Raw genomic sequence first — 19,118 nt, 5'->3', positions numbered from 1 at the left:
ATGATAAGTATGGGGGTTGATTCACTTAAGGAAGAAATTCTTCAAGGCAGTGCCCAATTATGGCCACAATCCAATGACTAAAACATGTAAAAGATAAAAGATAAAAAGATATAAGTGGGAAGGGTAGAAATTACATAAAAGTAAGAAAATGAGTTACAGAGATGTACTTGCATAGCAAGTGACCTGATCTGAGATCGTGTGCTGGAACGAAAATAATTGCAACGTGGAAGGTGTTTCTTAAATGGTTTATAAACACCTTCCATGCTGCAATTGTTAAGAAAATGAGTGTAAATCAGTAACAGAAATACATAGAGGAACAGTTGAAGTGTAGTAAGAATTATGGTTTACCTGAGTAATGACTAACAAGTTCTTCAAGTGTGCTGAATGTTCTCTTTGCAGTTATGTAGTAATGATCTTTTTCATTGTCTCCATTTTTCTTGGAGAGGATCTTGTAATGCTTCACCAAATATCCTCGAAGTTCATCACAGTCTCGTACTGATAATGTGTATGTGTCTAAAAAAAGACAAAAAGAAAAAAAAACACATATAAGAAACATAAATCATAAAATAATTCCCGCAGTACACTTTGTAAAGTAGATGACATTAGGATCAGGAAGGGCATCCAACCATAGAAACCCTGCCAAAGTAGACATTGGAACATGGTGCAGTCCTCCAGCCAGTTGGGTTCTTGTTGGGCTGTCTGTCCAACCCATGCCAGCATAGAAGACAGATAGTAAACAACGATGATGATAAATTACAATCACATTTTTTTCTTGATTGTATGGAAACAAAGCATGTGAGTTAATGATTAGGGGTTTTGGACTCATGATCATAAGGATGTGGTTTCAATTCCTGGATTGGGCGACGCATTGTGTTCTTAAGCAAAACACTTCATTTCACCTTACTTCAGTTCACTCAACTGGCAAACATCTTGCAACAAGACCAGCATCCTGTTCAGTGGAGAGTACATGCACCAGAGAAACTGAGAAATGAGTCCTATGCTTCCTAACCCTAATACGGCCTAAGCCCCTTTTTTCCTTGATGATTAACATCCATTTCTGTGGAATTTTGGTTTATTTTTTCCCTTCTATCAAGGCAATTGTTTTTAAAACTGGGTGTTTTCCCTGCTACTAATGAGCACCCAACTATGAAGAATGTAAATTTTTGTTAGTCGTGGAAACAACCCAAAATAGCCCAAAACCTTGTTCTCAAAACCAGTATACACACATACACACACACACACACACACAAACATACATACATACACACGGAAGACTAGTATGATGATGATGACGACAATAATGAAGATGATGAAAAATATATGTAATTTACTGTTCCATTTTAGGCAGGATCAACAAAAGACCTGCTCCGTCCAGTGAGAGATGAATATCATTTAATGTACACAGTATAAAGATATATGAGCGGCTAATAGCTTCTTGCCATTGAGATATGTTGCGAGGCAGATTTCTACAATGTGCACGGAGACACGAGATACGTTATAAAAATCTGCCTTACCATCATGTGTCTCAATGGCAAGAAACAATTACTAGTATCATCGTCATGATAAAACATCCGTTTTTCCATGCTGGCATGGGTTGGACAATTTGACTGAAAACTGGTAAGCTGGGGTGGTGTGTGTGTGTATACACACATACAAGCATGCATTCAAGAAGAAAACACCACTGATTCTTACATACACTGAGAGGTGAAGAGAGATAGAGAGAGAGAGAGAGAGAGAGAGAGAGAGAGAGAGAGAGAGAGGAGGAGAGACAGACAGACAGAGACAAGAGATTTAATTGAAGTGAAATCACCGCAACTGGAAATATTCAACTGCTTTTCAGACATAGCTCACCAGAAACCTAATGCATCTTTATAATATCATCCACTCAAGACTTGATCACAAACTTTTGAGTTTGAAACGTCCATTGTACCACCATATTATTAACGAAAGCGAACAAAAATTGCTGTGTAAATGTAAGATAATGTGCAGCATGATTCAATTATTGTGCTATATCAGCAATAATAGCTTCGCTCTACTTTGTCTTACCCCTTAAATGTCGATCTAAATTTAACCTCTACTTTGCTGTGTGTAGTTTCCTAGGCTCAACTTGTCACTAATTATTACTTGGAGAGGTTATGTGTTCATCCATCATCCAGCTCTTACTAATGACTAACAAGCCGTCTTAATCATCTCTGTTACTGCTACCGCTACAATTACAACAACTACTCTTCATATGCTATTCTACACCTCTCTCTCACTCTCTCTTTCTCTCTCTCTATCTCTATCTGTCTATCTATCATTCTCTCTTTCCTCAGTAAACAATACCTGATGCATCTAATACCCAAGCATCAATGAATGACACAGTGACAATCTTGATCTTTAACTTTACAGAGCTCTAGTTCCTGTAATTTATTCCAATAAAAAAAAAATTGAAATTTCGATTTTTCCCTTCTTCTCACCCCTTTTCCCCACCCTCCCATTCGTTGTCAAAAACATTCTAAATTTTCCTCACTTCTCTGCAAATTAAAATTTTCTTTTTTTTATTTTTTTAAATCATGTTGGTACCTATAATTCTATGTTTGTTATTAAATGCAATCTCACTAACAACTAGTGGTCTTTGAAACTAATAACAGTGTGATAAAATAAATGAATAAATATATGGCTGAGTGTAAGAAGCTTGCTTCCTAGTCATGTGGTTCCAGGTTCAGTCCCACTGCATGGCACCTCGGGCAAGTGTTTTCTGCTATAGCTTCAGGTTAATCAAAGCCTTGTGGGTGGATTTGGTAGATGGAAACTGAGAGAAGCCCAATGTGTGCATGTGTCTCCCCTCCCCCATACACACTACTGCTTAATAACTGATGCTGGCATGTTTACATCCCCATAATTTAGCAAAAGCAATCGATAGAAGAAGAACCAGGCTTTAACAAAATAAAAATAAGCCAATTGATTCAAACAAAAATTCTTCAAGGCAGTGCTCCAGCATGGCCACAGTCTAATAACTGAAACAATATGTGCTGGAGAGGCTGTGTGGTAAGAAGCTTGCTTCCCAACAACATGGTTCCGGGTTCAGTCCCATTGCATGGTACCTTAGGCAATGTCTTCTATAGCCTCGGGCTGACCAAAGCCTTGAGAGTGGATTTGGTAAAGGGAAACTGAAAGAAGCCCATTGTATAAATACGTATGTATTTGTTTTCTTGTGTCTGTGTTTGTCCCTGCCACCATCACTTGACAACCGATGTTGGTGTGTTTACGTCCCTGTCACCAAGCAGTTTGGCAGAAAGACAGCGATAGAATAAGTACTAGCATTACAAAGAATAAGTCCTGGGGCCGGTTTGTTTGACAAAAGGCGGTGCTCCAGCATGGCCACAGTCAAGTGACTGAAACATGTAAAAGAATGAAAAAAATAAGTAAAAGATAAGAGATTAGACTCAACAGCTAACCAATTTTTTGTTTTTTTCTTGGCTTTATTTACATGCACACCTCCGCCACCTCCTCCATACTGAATCCTTTTTCTTAGCAATGTCTAAAGCAGAAAAATTTTCAATACAAGTGAATTCTTTCTTCTCTCTCTCTCTCTCTCTCTCTCTCTCTCTCTTCCCCTTACTACTCTCTCTTTCTCTCCCACCTGCTCTCTTTGGCTCTTTTTTTTTCTTTCTCCATTTCTCCTTCTCTCCGTCTTCTGAAATTTTTTTTTATACTTTCTCAGATTTTGCAAAGCTTAGGAAAAAAAAAAAATTAAAATTCCTTAATAAACCTCTCTATCAGAGCATTTAATTCAATTTCAACATTATTATTAGAATTTTATTTATTTCATTTTTTCTTTCTTTTTTATAAATCTCTTGATGAAGATGTTTGGTGAGGGCATTGCACCACTTTTAGGTCATTGCCCTCTACCGATGACCTTCTCTCATTAATGGAATGGACTTTATAGCAAACCATTATAGGTGGTTACCAACTTTAAATTAGGTCTGAGAGCTAATGTCTCAGTACCATCTCCTTCCACATCAAAAATGAATGGAACACAGCTGCAAATTGATATTGAGCTTTCGAAATAAGACAGATGCTCTCCCTCTCTCTCTTCTTTGGTTCTGGCCTCCTACTACACACACACACACGCACATACACATACATAGATCTCTAATCTTTCTTCAACTCTATATATATATATATATACATATACATACATATACACATACATCATCATCGTTTAGCGTCCGTTTTCCATGCTAGCATGGGTTGGATATATACACACACATATATATACACACACACATATATATATATATACACATAGATATATATAGATACACACATACACACACACACACACATATATATACACATAGATATATATAGATACACACATACACACACACAAACAGCAGCTGGGGTGGATTACATCAAAGTTATATCATCCAATGAATCTTACGCATAAAATGGATGAGTAAGACTTCATCATTAAAGACTAGATGACAACGATGATGGAGGTGATGATGATGTTGGTGGTGTTGGTGATGGTCATAGTAGTGGTGTTGCTAACGACAATGATGATGATGATGGTGTTGTTGTTATTGTTGGTGTTGGTGGTGGTGGTGTTGTTGATGGTGTTTGTAGTGGTGGCAGTAACGAGGATGGAAGATACCTTTAATAAGAAAATGAATAACTAATCTATTACTGAAGGAAAAGGTTACTGGAATCTGATGTGACATTGTCGAGCAGGAGAAGAGGGTGTCATAGAAAGGCCAGCATTGTTAATGTCAGACCGAAGATATATATATATATATCATCATTATTGTTTAAAGTCCACTTTCCATGCTGACATGGGTTGGACGGTTTGACTGAGGGCTGGCAAGCCAGAAGCCTACACCAGGCACGAATCCAATGTGGCAAAGTTTCTACAGCTGGATGCCCTTCCTAACGCTAACCACTCCGAGAGTGTAGTGTGTGCTTTTTATGTGCCACTGGCAAGAGGGCCACTCAGGCATTACTGGCATTGACAATGCTTGAATGGTGCTTTCTAAGTGCCACTGGTATGGGAGCATTATCTGGTAGAGTTTTGATGTCAATGATGAGATTGTTTATTTTATTTTTAGAATAATATTGCAGGGTAGGTTCGTCCATCTTTACATTCTGAGTTCAAATTCCACCGAAGTCTACTTTGCCTTTCATCCTTTTTGGGTTCGATAAATTAAGTACCAGTTGCACACTGGGGTTCATCTAATTGACTGGCCCCTCACCAAAAATTTTGGGCCTTGTGCCAAGAGAAGAAAAGAATATTAAAGGCGGCAAGCTGGCAGAAGCATTAGCACACAAGGTGAAATGCTTAGCGGCATTTTGTCTGTCTGTATGTTCTGAGTTCAAATTCCGCCGAGGTCAACTTTGTCTTTCATCCTTTTGGGGTTGATAATTTAAGTAACGAGTTGCATACTGGGGATTAGTCTAATCGACTGGGCCCCCTCTCGCAAAATTTTGGAGCTTGTGCCTAAAGTAGAAAAGAATATTGCAGGGTAGATATGAGAGGCTGGATATGGCTCAGTCTAAAAAGCTAAAGGGTGAAACAAAGGAAATCCATGGTGTGTGTGTGTGTGTATGTGTGCATTTGTGATGTGCAAATGTGAATTTTCAAAAAAAAAACATGAAAAAAAGCAACATGTTTATTGTTGTTTGTATATAACTGGTAGATTTTCATATGTTGAAAGGAAGTCAGAAAAAACAATTTGTGTATGCGGAGACTATCAGTGTCATTAGAACGGAGACTATCTTGCCTGAGTGTGAGTGCCTCTGGGTGTGTGTGTATGTGTGTGCATGTATGCGGAGGCATGTACGCATGAATGTACATATATAAGTGTATGTAGGTGTAGACATGTATATGTGTATGTACATGTATTGGATGTATGTTGTGTGTATGTATATATGTATTTAAATATATGTATGTGAGTGTGCACATGTGTGTGTGTGTGTGTGTGTGTGTGTGTGAGTGTTTGTATAAATAATCATTAGTGACAAGGGGAAAAGCTAACAACAGGATGCGCAAAGTGTCCCAATTTTACCATTACCTGCTGTCAGCGACTGCTGACAATACATTGCAATAATAATTGTGAGAGTCAGTTTTATATGTTGCACCCATAGTTACAACCAGGAGATCACAAGTAGTAGTAATGGTGGTGGTGGTGGTGGTGGTGGTAGGAAGAATACAAACATAAAAGATAGAAAGAGAGTGGCGGTATCATCATCATCATCAGTATTAAAAGAGAAATAATATATTAACATTTGATGACATGGGTACAGTGTGAGTTGAATGGATCCAGAGTAAAGGTTATTGTACTTTGCTGTGTAAATTGTTGGGAAATATCTTCACACACACACACACACACACACACACACACTGGTGTCTCTTACACATTTTTCAACATAAAGTTCTGTGGTTTCATACCATTTAACATACTGCGAGCAATACTTTTTTTAACCATTTTTATTTTTCTCTTTTTTTTTGTTGAGGCATTTTACTACTTTTTTTTTTTTAATTAATTCCGTTAACTTAAAAATATTCCTAGAAATTGGTTGGCACTAAATAAAAAAGATTTCTCTCTTCCTTGTCCTCATCATCATCACCACTAATCATAATCAACATCATAACCATAATTAAAAATAGGGTTAAAGATCCTCTTCGGTCACGAGTGACCATAAGATTGCACCTAGAAAGTTACCCTCTGAGGCACAAGTCTGGGCAAGATTGTTTATGGAAGGTGGAGAGCTGACAGAATCGTTACCACACTGGGCGAAATGCTTAGCGACATTTCGTCTGCTGTTATGTTCTGAAATCAAATTCTGCCGAGGTAGACTTTGCCTTTCATCCTTTCGGGGTCGATAAATTAAGCACAAGCTATGCACCCGGGCCAATGTAATCAACTTAACCCCTTTGTCTGTCCTTGTTCATCCCCTCTATGTTTAACCCCTTGTGGGTAATAAAGAAATGAGATTGTTTACAGAAGACCAGCAATTGCCCATGGATACAAACCTCCCCTCTTCGTGCATTCAATGTTATCCAAGGGAAAGGCAAAGGCAGATACAGCTTGGTACCAGTGATGTCTCAATTCATTTCTATAGCTGAGTGAACTGGAGCAACATGAAATAAAGTGTCTTGCTCAAGAACACAACACACAGCCCTGTTCGGGAGTGGAACTCACTACCTCATGATTGTGAGCCCGATGCTCTACCCACTGAACTATGTCATAATCATCTTCATGATCATCATCGTTGTCATCGTTGTTTTTGTTTTCATATACAATATTTCCATGGATGGTCACATGGAATTCAATGAGGCAGATTTTTCATTGCCAGATGTTCTTCCTGTCACAGATGCAGTGTCAAGCCTCACCTGTTTCCAAGCAAGGTGATATTTCCCCCATGGACAGGTATGGTTTTCATGAATAACACTGCTTGTGTCATGGTGACACTTGTTTACAACCACAACCATCACTTGATGGCGTCTGCCACTTTGCCATGACATTGTGTGTAAATTGTAAACAAACCTCACTGTTATACAAGTGGTGTCTGTTTCCTATCTCTTCATGAAAACAAGTCTGGTAAAGGATTGGACTAGAGGAAATATTATGACCTTTATTTGGAAATAGATGAGAATTGATGACAAGAACATCCAGCTGTAGAAAATTTGATTTGATGAATTTCATCTAACCCATACAAGCAAGGAAAATTGGACATTAAAACTGGTGATGATGATGACAATGACACAGCATAAAATACATTCTTTATTGGATCAAATAATGTCTTCATCATTAAAAGAGGTAGCAATTCTGTCTTCTTCTTAGCCATACAATTGTGGCCAATTTGAGGTACCAATATTTTACTAAATATCCCAATATTTTACTGACAGGGTGCGGTGAATAAATTGTTGTCTAAATTACACAAAAATGAAAATAACACTGGCATCTCATTTTAACAGATATATTTACCAAAATTATCCTGCAATACTAAAGAGTAAATTTATTCAATAAAATCGCCACAGTGCAACGACTGAGACAAATGAAATACAAAAGACAACTCTACTATTATATTTTGACAATACTAGAATACTTGGCTGAGGTTCACAATGTATAATTAAACTGAGTGATTATTTTAATGAAATGTCTTAAATTAAAGTAATTTTTAGCTCAAACATTTCTCATACAAAACTGGTAAAATACATGTAGAAATCTTAAAGACATATTTAACCTTAGATCAATAAGATTAGAATTCATGAAATGAGCCAATCATGCACCAAAACACACAATTCTATTATGGAAACTAATTTGAAATTCCACAATTAGATGGAGATTCTTGAAATAGCTGGGAAACAAACAATTACAAACTCAGATAAGGTACAGAGAATTGACAACAAATTAGTTACCTGGAAGAGCCTCTCCTTGGCGAATAAGAAAAGAGCCTTTCTGAAGACCAGGATGTAGAAGCCATTCTTCAGAAGCATTCCGACTCACTTTTCCAAAATACCAACTGCAAATAAAAAAAGAGAAAAGAAATGAAAATGAGAATGCATAATTTTTCTCCATTAACATTTCTGCTGCTTAATTCACCTGGCTTTTTTCATTATCTTACATTGCATTATTATTGTAAATTGTTTCTGAGTTCAAATTCCACCAAGGTCAACTTTACCTTTTACCCTTTAGGGGTTCATGTAATTGACTAGGCCCTATCCCCAAAATTCCAGGCTTATATACACAACAGGTTCTTTAAGTTTACAGCTACCAAATTCACTCACAAGGCTTTTGTTGGTCTGGGGGTTATAGTAGGAGACACTTGTCCAAAGTGCCATATAGTTCTGGAACCCAGAACCATGTGATTGGGAAGCAAGCTGCTTACCAAACATTCATACCTGATATTTAAAAAAATAATCTAGAGTTGGCAACAGAGCTAAATATTCCGACCACTGATACACCATAGTGAAAATGTTACTGCATGCAAACTATTAACCTGTCTCAAAGGTATTCCATCAATTTGGCCATCTTGTTGAATGACAAATGGTCAGGGCTATATGAATTTCTAAATGTTTATGCATCATTAGAAGTTTCAATTGTTTTTTTTTTTATAAGATCCATAACGTTGAAGGTTGTTTCTATCAATTTTTGACAGATACAACTACAGCAAGTGTACTAAGTGAAGTCCTTAGATTCAAATTATGGTTAAATATGTCAAGGGGAGTTTTCCTTACACACACACAGACACACACACACAAACATTCAATTTATTTTTATGTCGCTCAACCTTTAAAAGAATTGGTGTTATGGAAACAATCTCCACAAGTTCAAAATTCTTAATTTATTCATTATTTTAGTAATAAACTAAAAATGACCAAATCAAATTAAAAAGGAAAAAAAAATACTTTTAAAAAATCAAATTTAAGAAAATGTCAAAACATGTTTAGAACCATACTGTGGATTTGTTGGAATAACTTTCTGGCATTTAAAAATAATTTCTTTCTCTAATTATACACATGAAATATAAGAGACATTATGAAAGAAAAAATTAGCAATGCTCTCTAAAGATAAGCTGTAGTGTGTAGATTCAGCTTCAGATGAAATCATTTAAATCCTTCTGTTTCTAAGTTTGGTTGATTATTCCTAAGCAGCAGGTGCATTTAAAGAAAGATCTCTCAGCTAGGCTGAATAATACTAACATCATTTTTCTCTGTTTTTCTCTCATTTTTTTTTTTTTTGCAGATCAGTAATAGATGAAATAACTTCAGATCGAGTATTCTTTTAATTATTAAGATATGATTAAAATTTATAATTTGCAGATGGTAATCCCCAATTATAATAGTAGTTGGAAAAAATATGTAAACATAAACACTAAGATACATTTGTACATAAATGCACATACGCAGAGAAATAATATATATTTTAACATGTACTTTCTAAGCTTGCATGTATTAGATAGAATTTGAGGCAGGTTTTCTATAGCTGGATCCTCTTCCTGTTACCAACCTTCACCTGTTGCCAAACAAGGCAATATTTTCCCATGGTGAGGCATGTTTTTCATGGAAGACTGAAATGAATAACATCACTTGTATGAGGGTAGCACTTGTTTACAACTGCCATGTGATGTCAAGACAGGGAGGCACAAACAGACACACACACACACACACACACACACGATGAGCTACTTTCACTTTCTGTCTAGCAACTCTACTCACAAAGCTTTGGCCAGTTTGATGCTAAATAGAATACACTTGCTCAAGACGCCACACATTGGGAGTGAACCGAAAACCATGTTGTTGGGATGTGATGCATGCACTTAGCCCTCCCCCATCACACACACAATGTTATGTAGGTGTACATAGGTTCAACATTAAAAAGGAATATTTCTATCCTGAAAAGCCAGATGAATTAAACAGATAATTTAGTGCACACAGACCAGCTACACAGTACTTCATAAAAAACAGATATCGTTTCAGTCATAATCCATATCAGAATTTAGAAACAGTTGAAGGTAGGCATCAAGTTAGATCTGGTGTGATTTGAACATAGTTTTGAAGTTACAGAAGTGTGAATCAGCTAAACACTTTGCCTAGTGTTATACCATTTTCTAAAGTTACTTGGAATGCAAAGACAAATCTTCAATGTCATTGCTATAGACTTGACAGCAAAAACTCAATTACTTAATCTAATAACAATTTAATTTTATAAAGTTCTTAGATATTTCCATATTTCCTTGAATTCAATTTTCTCTTTCAGAATGAATGACATTTTCATTTTTTCTCATTTTCCTTTTATTTCCTTACTATAAATGTCAATGCTGTAAAGAACTAAAGTTTTTTCCTGTCTTGGAGAGTAAGTTTATTGTGGCTAAGTTATTGAGTAACTGCTCGAGTAAGGACCGGAATTAGCAGCAATTACAACGCATTTAACTGCTACATCAATTGTCTTGTCAGTTCCATACTAACCTACTTAGTCAAACTAGTACTTATTGTTCCAAACCATGAAGACCTAAAGAAAGACCATAACAAAACTTGGTGAGGAAAAGGAAAGGACAGAAATATACTCTATTACTCTTTTACTTGTTTCAGTCATTTGACTGTGGCCATTCTGGAGCACCGCTTTTAGTTGAGCAAATCGACCCCAGGACTTATTCTTTGTAAGCCTAGTACTTATTCTATTGGTATTTTTTGCCGAACCGCTAAGTTATGGGAACATAAACATACCAGCATCAGTTGTCAAGCGATGTTGGGGGGACAAACACAGACGCACAAACATATAAACACACATACATATATATACATATATACAACGGGCTTCTTTCAGTTTCCATCTACCAAATCCACTCAAAAGGCTTTGGTCGGCCTGAGGCTATAGTAGAAGACACTTGCCCAAGGTACCACCTGAACCCGGAACCATGTGGTTCATACAGTAAAATAACCAATAATTCAATATACAATTCAATTAATCCTTGTGATACCATCTACCTCAGGCTACCTATATTTCTCTGTTACAAACTTCCTGTTTTAACCATTTTGGTTAGGAAGTGCCGCCTAGGTAGGCAAGCTAGGCAGTGCTAACCTCAAATAAAATAGTTCGATAGCAACATTTTCCTTTTATGGCAAAATATGCACCTAATTCAATAATATTATGAAGGTTACTTTGATTACTGTACATAAAATGCAAAATGTTATATTTTTTGTAGATTAGGTAGGAATAATTCACCCCTGCTTTTCAATTCAGTATTAAAGCTATGTATAGTACTTTTGCAGTGTGTGTGTGTGTGTGTGTCCAACATCGCTTGACAACCGATGCTGGTGTGTTTACATACCCATAACTAGTGGTTCAGCAAAAGAGACTGATAGAATAAGTACTAGACTTACAAAGAATAAGTCCTGGGGTCGATTTGTTCAACTAAAGGCAGCACTCCAGTATGGCCACAGCCAAATGACTGAAACAAGTAAAAGAATAAAGACTAGTACAGTACTGTTTCTACTTCACAGAGTTCCACTTATCACGAGTGTTTTGGAATGTAACACCCATGATAGTGGAGTGATTACTGTAGTGAACATTGCAGTCACCCAGATATAGAAGAGAGTAGTGTATCAGATATGCTTTATTCTTCTTTATATATTTCAATTAACGATAGGCACAGGAGTGGATGTGGGGTAAGTAATCAGACGCAGGAGTGACTGTGTGGTAAGTAGCTTGCTTACCGATTACATGGTTCCGGGTTCAGTCCCACTGCATGGCACCTTGGGCAAGTGTCTTCTACTGTAGCCTTGGACTAACCAAGGCCTTGTGAGTGGATATGGCAGGCAGAAACTGAGCTGGCAGAAACGTTAGCACGCCAGGTGAAATGCTTAGCGGTATTTCGGCTGTCTTTACGTTCTGAGTTCAAATTCTGCTGAGGTAGACTCTGCCTTTCAACCTTTTGGGGTCAATAGATTAAGTACCAGTTATGCACTGGAGTCAATGTTATCGACTTAATCCCTTTGTCTGTTCTTGTTTGTCCCTTCTATGTTTAACCCCTTGTGGGCAATAAAGAAATAAGAAACTAAAAGAAGCCCATCATGTGTGTATGTCTGTATGTTTGCATGTCAGTGTTCCCCCCACCAACATCACTTAACAACTGATGTTGGTGTGCTTATGTCCCCACAACTTAGCGGTTCGGCAAAAGAGACCAATAGGATAAGTACTAGGCTTACAAAGAATAAGTCTAAAGGCGGTGCTCCAGCATGGCCGCAATCAAATGACTGAAACAAGTAAAAGAAAAGAATAGGTAGTTATAATATTAACTGTTTTAAGTACCAAAAGTCGAGTTAAAATTAACTGGATTTTAACACCGATTTGTGCCCACCTTAAACTATCAAACAATTCAGTCTTGTCTGTCTGTTCTGCAAGGGGAATGGCAATCTTGTTCCACTTAATTTTGAATTAAATTGAATTAAGAGTAAACAAATGTAAATTATGGGAAAACTTCTACAGCTGTTTCGCTGTCTGAAATCGATCAATATAACACAGATTTCTACAGAGATCAGAGAATTTGGTATCTGAATAGATGAAATATAACATTCCACCAAAGCGAATTTTCACCTTAATTAATCAAACAATCATTTTAATGGGAGGTTTTTGTTTATTTCTTTCTAATCAGTCTCGAAAGTCTTTTCCTTGAAACTTGTCATTGTTCATTTTGCCTTTGATATGGTGCATATTTAACAGTTTACTTATAGTATTGTTTGTTTTCTTTAGAACAGTTTTCTAGCTGAACACTCCTCCATCAGCTGAATCAGCATCTGTTGGAAGTCACAAATAAACTAGTTGGGCCAGACAATCATTTCCTTCGTATTTGCTTTCACTTGATTGTTAACATGGAAAATAGAAATTGCTGGATAAATAGATGAAAGAGAACAAGGTGATGGAGATAAGAGTCTACCAAAAAAAAAAAAAAATAATAATAATAATAATAATAATAATAATAGATATAAAGCAGTGTAATATACTACTACATCCTTTGCAATGAAAGTCACCCAAGCAGTGAATACATAAAGCTTTTCATGTAGACGTCTAATTCCTGCATTCCAAACATTTGTGTTCAAAAGAAAAGGTAGCATTTCTGATAAAAAGTTTGGTAAAAATAGGAAATAAAAACAAAAATGATAACAATAATAGCAATAATAATGCTGCTGCTGCTGCTACAACTACTACTTCTACTACCACCACCACCACCACCAATATCAATAATGATAATAATAAAATAGGTACTTTAAACTAGGAGCCACGGAAAGAAAAATATAAAAATAACAATAGATGATGTATAACACAGAAACATATGTAGATTAATATACAAACACAAGCTAATATATATACATATACTGAGTTTACACTCCAAGTTGTTATAGCCAATGATATAGCAAATGAGTCCATATTGAAAACAAATTGATATTAACAATAAGTAAAATTACAAAGATTGTTTAAAAAACAAGTTTAATGTGCTAAATATAAAATTAAAACACTAAATGAATCATTAATAATAATAATAATAATAAAGGTGGGGTGGAGGAGGAGGAGGAAGAGGAGATCATTATCCTAGAACATATTGACACATAGACAAACATTGTATTGGTACATACATACTGCAAACAATAGGAAAACAAACTGAGGTTAGTGATTATTGCAATAACGAAGATAATCCAATTAGAAATGCGGTAAAGAACAGAGATGAAGTCAAAGTGACATGTTTGTTTAAATTACCGCATCTGAGTTAAAGGATTTATAACTTATTGCAATGATGTGATCATCATCATCATCATCATCGTCGTCGTTGTTTAATATCTGCTTTCCATGCTGGCATGGGTTGGACAGTTTGACGGTGGGCTGGCAAGCTAGAAGGCTGCACCAGGCTCCAATCTGATTTGACAAGGTTTCTACAGCTGGATGCCCTTCCTAACGCCAACCACTCCAAGAGTGTAGTGGGTGCTTTTACGTACCAGTGGCACAAGGGCCAGTCAGGCAGTACTGGCATCAACCATGCTCAAATGGTGCTTTTTACATGCCACCTGCAACAACCACACTCAAATGGTGTATTTTATGTGCCACTGGCACAGGAGCCAGTCTGGTGATGCTGGCAACAATCATGCTCGAATGGTGCTTTTTACACCACCGGCATGCGAGCCAGTCAGTCACCCTGGCAACGATTAAGCTCGAATGGTGCATTTATGTTCTATTAGCGCGGGTGCCAATCAGGTGGTACTGTCATCAGCCATGATGATTTCACTTGCCTCAACAGGTCTTTGCAAGCAGAGTTTATTATCCAATGATTGAAGGGTACTCTTAAATGGGCTAGTTATGCAGCATTGGCATAAGCCACAGTTAGAATCTCACTTGGCTTGCTAGGTCTTCTCAATGACAGCATATCTCCAAAGGTCTCAGCCACTTGCCATTACCTCGGTGAGGTCCAATGTTCAAAGGTTGTGCTTCACCACCTCATCCCAGGTCTTCCTGGGTCTACCTCTTTCACATGTTCCTTCAACTACTAGGGTGCGGCACTTTTTCACACAGCTGTCCTCATCCATTCGCAACACATGACCCATACCAGCGCAGTCATCTCTCTTGCACACCACATCTCATGCTTAAGTCCAACTTTTCTCTCAGGGCGCTTACACTCTATCGTGTATGCACAAAACAGGTTCTCAAACTTTTTGGGCCACTTCCCCCCTCATGTTCACATAATACCCTCAGCGCCCCCACCCCCATTTTTATGTATAAATATTTTATATTTTACTGATTTATATACACTATGAATCATTTGATATTTAATATAATCATGATGATGATCATCATCATCATTATCATCATCGTTTAACAGTTATTTTCCATGCTGGCATGGGTTGAATGGTTAGACTGGGGTCTGGGAATCCAGGAGGCTGAACCAGGCTCCAGTCTGATCTGGCAGTGTTTCTACATTTGGATGCCCTTCCTAATGCCAACCACTCCAAGAGTGTAATGAGTGCTTTTTACGTGCCACCAACACAGATGCCAGTCAAGGCAGTGCTGGCATCAGCCACGTTCGGATGGGGCTTTTTATGTGCCACTGGCACAGGAATCACAATTACAATTTCCATTTGAATTTGGTTTTGATGTACTTGATTCAATAGGTCTTCTCAAGCACAGTTTGTTGCCATATGATCCAAGGTACTTTTGAGTGGGCTGGTTATGAGACACTGGTGTAGGTTACAGCTGTGAACTCACTTTATTTGCCGAGTCTTCTCAGTCACAGCATATCTCCAGAGATCTTGGTCTTTTGTCATTGCCTCTGTGAGGCCCAATGTTCGAAGGTCATGCTTCACCGCCTCATCCCATGTCTTCCCGGGTCTCCCTCTACCCCGGATTCCTTCCATTGTTTGGGAATGGCACTTCTTCACACAGATTGCCTCATCCATCCGCAGTACATGACCATACCAATGCAAACGTCTCTCTTGCACACCACATCTGATGCTTCTTATGTTCAATATTTCTCTCAGGGTGCTTACACTCTGTCATGTGTGCACACTGACATTACACATCCAGCAGATCATGTTAGCTTCATTTCTTTCGAGCCTACGCATGTCTTCAGCAGTCACAACCCATGTTTCACTGCCGTGAAGCATGGCAGTTCACACACATGCATTGTACAATCTACCTTTCACTCTGAGCAAGAGGCCCTTTGTCACCAGTAGGGGAAGGAGCTTTCTGAATTTTGCCCAGGCAGTTCTTATTCTAGTGGTAGCACTCTCTGAGCATCCACCCCGCCCCCACTACAGACTTGGTCACCTAGGTAGCAGAAGCTATGTTTTAAAATACTTCAATGTCAATGTCTATAAACAGAGGTTTTTAGAATTTAAAATGACATATGGCAAACTATCTGTTGGAGTTTAACCCCCTAATACCCTCAATCAAGCAGACACATGATCGGAGGCATTCCAGCCATGAACATCCCACCTTTGGCTTATTTTGGACCAAACTATACAAAGTAACAGGCACAGGCATGGCTGCATGGTTAAGAAGCTCTTTTTGCAACCACAAGGATTTAGGTTCAGTTCTACTGCATGGCACCATGGGAAAATGTCTTGTATTATAGCCCCAGGTTCCACAGATTCAGTATTTGCTCTCTGACTGAGTTATTTCCAATTTTTGTCTGTATCAAGCTTGTTATAACGGCTTGTTCTTGCACAACTGTAATTAACAATTCAGCTTCTTGTTTCAGGTTTCCATCTGTCAGCCACAACCAACATTCATTATTTTCAACATTCTTGGTTTGCCGCATGAATTGGTTATTGTTGTAATCATCATCATACTCATCTAGGTGGCAACTTGGCAGAATTGTGAAAGCATCAGATTTGCAGTATATCTTTCAGGTTCTTCAAGTTCTGGGTTAAAATCCCTCTGATGTTAACTTTACTTTTCTTCCCTCTGGGAATTTTACAATAAAGTACCTGTCAAGAACTGTTTATTTCAGATATTCTCATTTTAAAAATCATCATTGAGAGGATGTTGGTGTTGCCTTGGCAGAGGTTTGCACATTCTGAACATTCTTGTTATTATTATTATTATTATTACCATCATCATCCTCATCATTATTAGGGCAGCAGAATGCAGAATAAGTAGAGCAACAGTGTGTTAGGATATTTAGTGGCATTGCTGTCTCTGTTAAAATCCCATCAAAGTGGACTTTGATTTAATTTGTCCAGGATCAATAAAATAAGGTAACATTTAATCTACTGCAATCATTATAACTCACATTACTCTTCCCTCCAAAAATGTATGCCCTTCTGCTACAGTTAGAAATCATTATTATTATTATTGAATGAGAGAGCAGTGCATACCATCAAAGTGACACTGGGATACAAATATATAAAGCCCAGTATACCCATGGTGACTACTCGTCCCATAAGAGTACACCAGGCATATGCATCACAGCTATATGTGCATGACATGGTGATCTAATATCAAGATAAATAGCACATGATCTTGCAGGTGGAGCCTTGTTAGAATTTTCTTCAAGTTGAGTAACCCATCTCACACAAAAGGTCCTTGAATAAGGGTTGTTAAAGTATGATGAATGAAACACCCATGTTTATTATTATCATTGTTATTATTGAGTGAGAGAGCAGTGCATACCATCAAAGTGACACTGGAGTACAATTATACAAAGCCCAATATATCCATCATGACTACCCATCTGATAAGGATACACCAGGCACATGCATCTCAACCACATGTGCACAACATAGTGATCTTACATCAAGATACACAGCACATCACCTTGTAGGTGTGGCCTAATTAGAATTTTCTTCAGCTTAAGTAGCCCATCTTGCACAAAAGGTCCCTGAATAAGGGTTGTTAAAGGATGATGAACGAAACACCCATGTTTATTATCATTATCATTATTATCATTATTGTTATTATTATTGAGTGAGACAGCAGCACATTAACACCTCCAATGTTATTGTTGCAATCTTCATCACTATGACCACCTTTGTTGCTTTCATCATCATGGATGCTGCCATTGTTGCTTCCCTTGCCATCTTTAATTTCGTTTCCGCAACATTCCTGGCAATTAACATATATGATTAATTTTCTCAAGGCTGTTATTTGACTGCATTTATGCTATGCGCAGGATTATGAATGAGACATTGCACGTGAGAGGTATCAACCAACCCAACCAAGTGAAATGCCAACCTACCAAGCTGTAAAAACCTGAAGCAGATATTTTAGTAGGCCATTCACAAAACAGTCTAGCTTCAGTTCTAATTAGACATGTAAATTAGTAAAAGTTAATAAAATCTCCACTGTAACCTGAAATTTTATTTCAGTTGCTCGTTACAGTTTAACTTGACTTTCACTGTTTTAAATAATTTTTTCCCTCTAATTTTCATATGAATAACTTGTTCCACATTTTATGAGGCACAGTAAAACTTTATATTGCTAAAGTTGTATTTAAACATCTTCCAGCTGAGAACTAATCACAGAGCCATGCATATGTAAGGTGCAAGAGATGAATAAATATACTGGTAAACCTTTATAGTAAGATAATCAATACCAGATTATTTTTATGGCATTTTCACTTCTAAGTCTCAAGTCTTCTATTATAATTCCATGCAAAGCTAGGAGGCTTTAATAGGAATATTAAATCAACCTTAGCATTTGACTTGATTATCTTTTAACTTTTAGCTTTTCTTGTTTCAATCATTAGACTGTGGCCTTGCTGGGGCACCACCTTGGAGAATTTTTAGTTGAAGGAATTGATCCCGGATCTATTTTTTTAAAACCCTGGTACTAATTCTATCAGCCTCTTAAGCTGAACTTGAGTGCCCACCTCCTCCCTGGCCGGTGGCATGTAAAAAAGCACCCACTACACTCTCGGAGTGGTTGGCATTAGGAAGGGCATCCAGCTGTGTAGAAAACTTGCTGATCAGACTGGAGCCTGGTGCGACCTTCTGGCTTGCCAGTCCTCATTCAAGCCATCCAACACATGCCAACATGGAACGCAGCTGTTAAATGATGATAATGATTATTATTATTATTATTATTGTTGTTATTATTATTATTATTATTTTTGACAATCCAGCTAAGAACCTAATTTTTCAT

At 37.4% G+C, this 19,118-nt stretch overlaps 1 protein-coding gene across 5 annotated transcripts in view; it reads right to left on the bottom strand.

Annotated features, from left to right (window-relative positions):
* Positions 1-19,118, bottom strand: part of LOC115209142 (tyrosine-protein kinase SRK2) — a 583,066-nt gene that overhangs the window by 29,259 nt on the left and 534,689 nt on the right. For all 5 annotated transcript variants that reach the window (XM_036501496.1, XM_029777304.2, XM_029777305.2 and 2 more), the window contains 2 exons: positions 8,408-8,511; positions 349-513 (listed from right to left, as the gene is read on the bottom strand). In XM_036501496.1, coding sequence (XP_036357389.1) covers positions 349-513; positions 8,408-8,511 — 269 coding nt within the window. The remainder of the gene's footprint in view (positions 1-348; positions 514-8,407; positions 8,512-19,118) is intronic.

This window comes from Octopus sinensis, linkage group LG3, assembly GCF_006345805.1.
Source record: "Octopus sinensis linkage group LG3, ASM634580v1, whole genome shotgun sequence".
Lineage (NCBI taxonomy): Eukaryota > Metazoa > Mollusca > Cephalopoda > Octopoda > Octopodidae > Octopus > Octopus sinensis.
The sequence above is the reverse complement of the archived record's forward strand: the minus strand, read 5'-3'. Positions and strand labels throughout refer to the sequence as shown.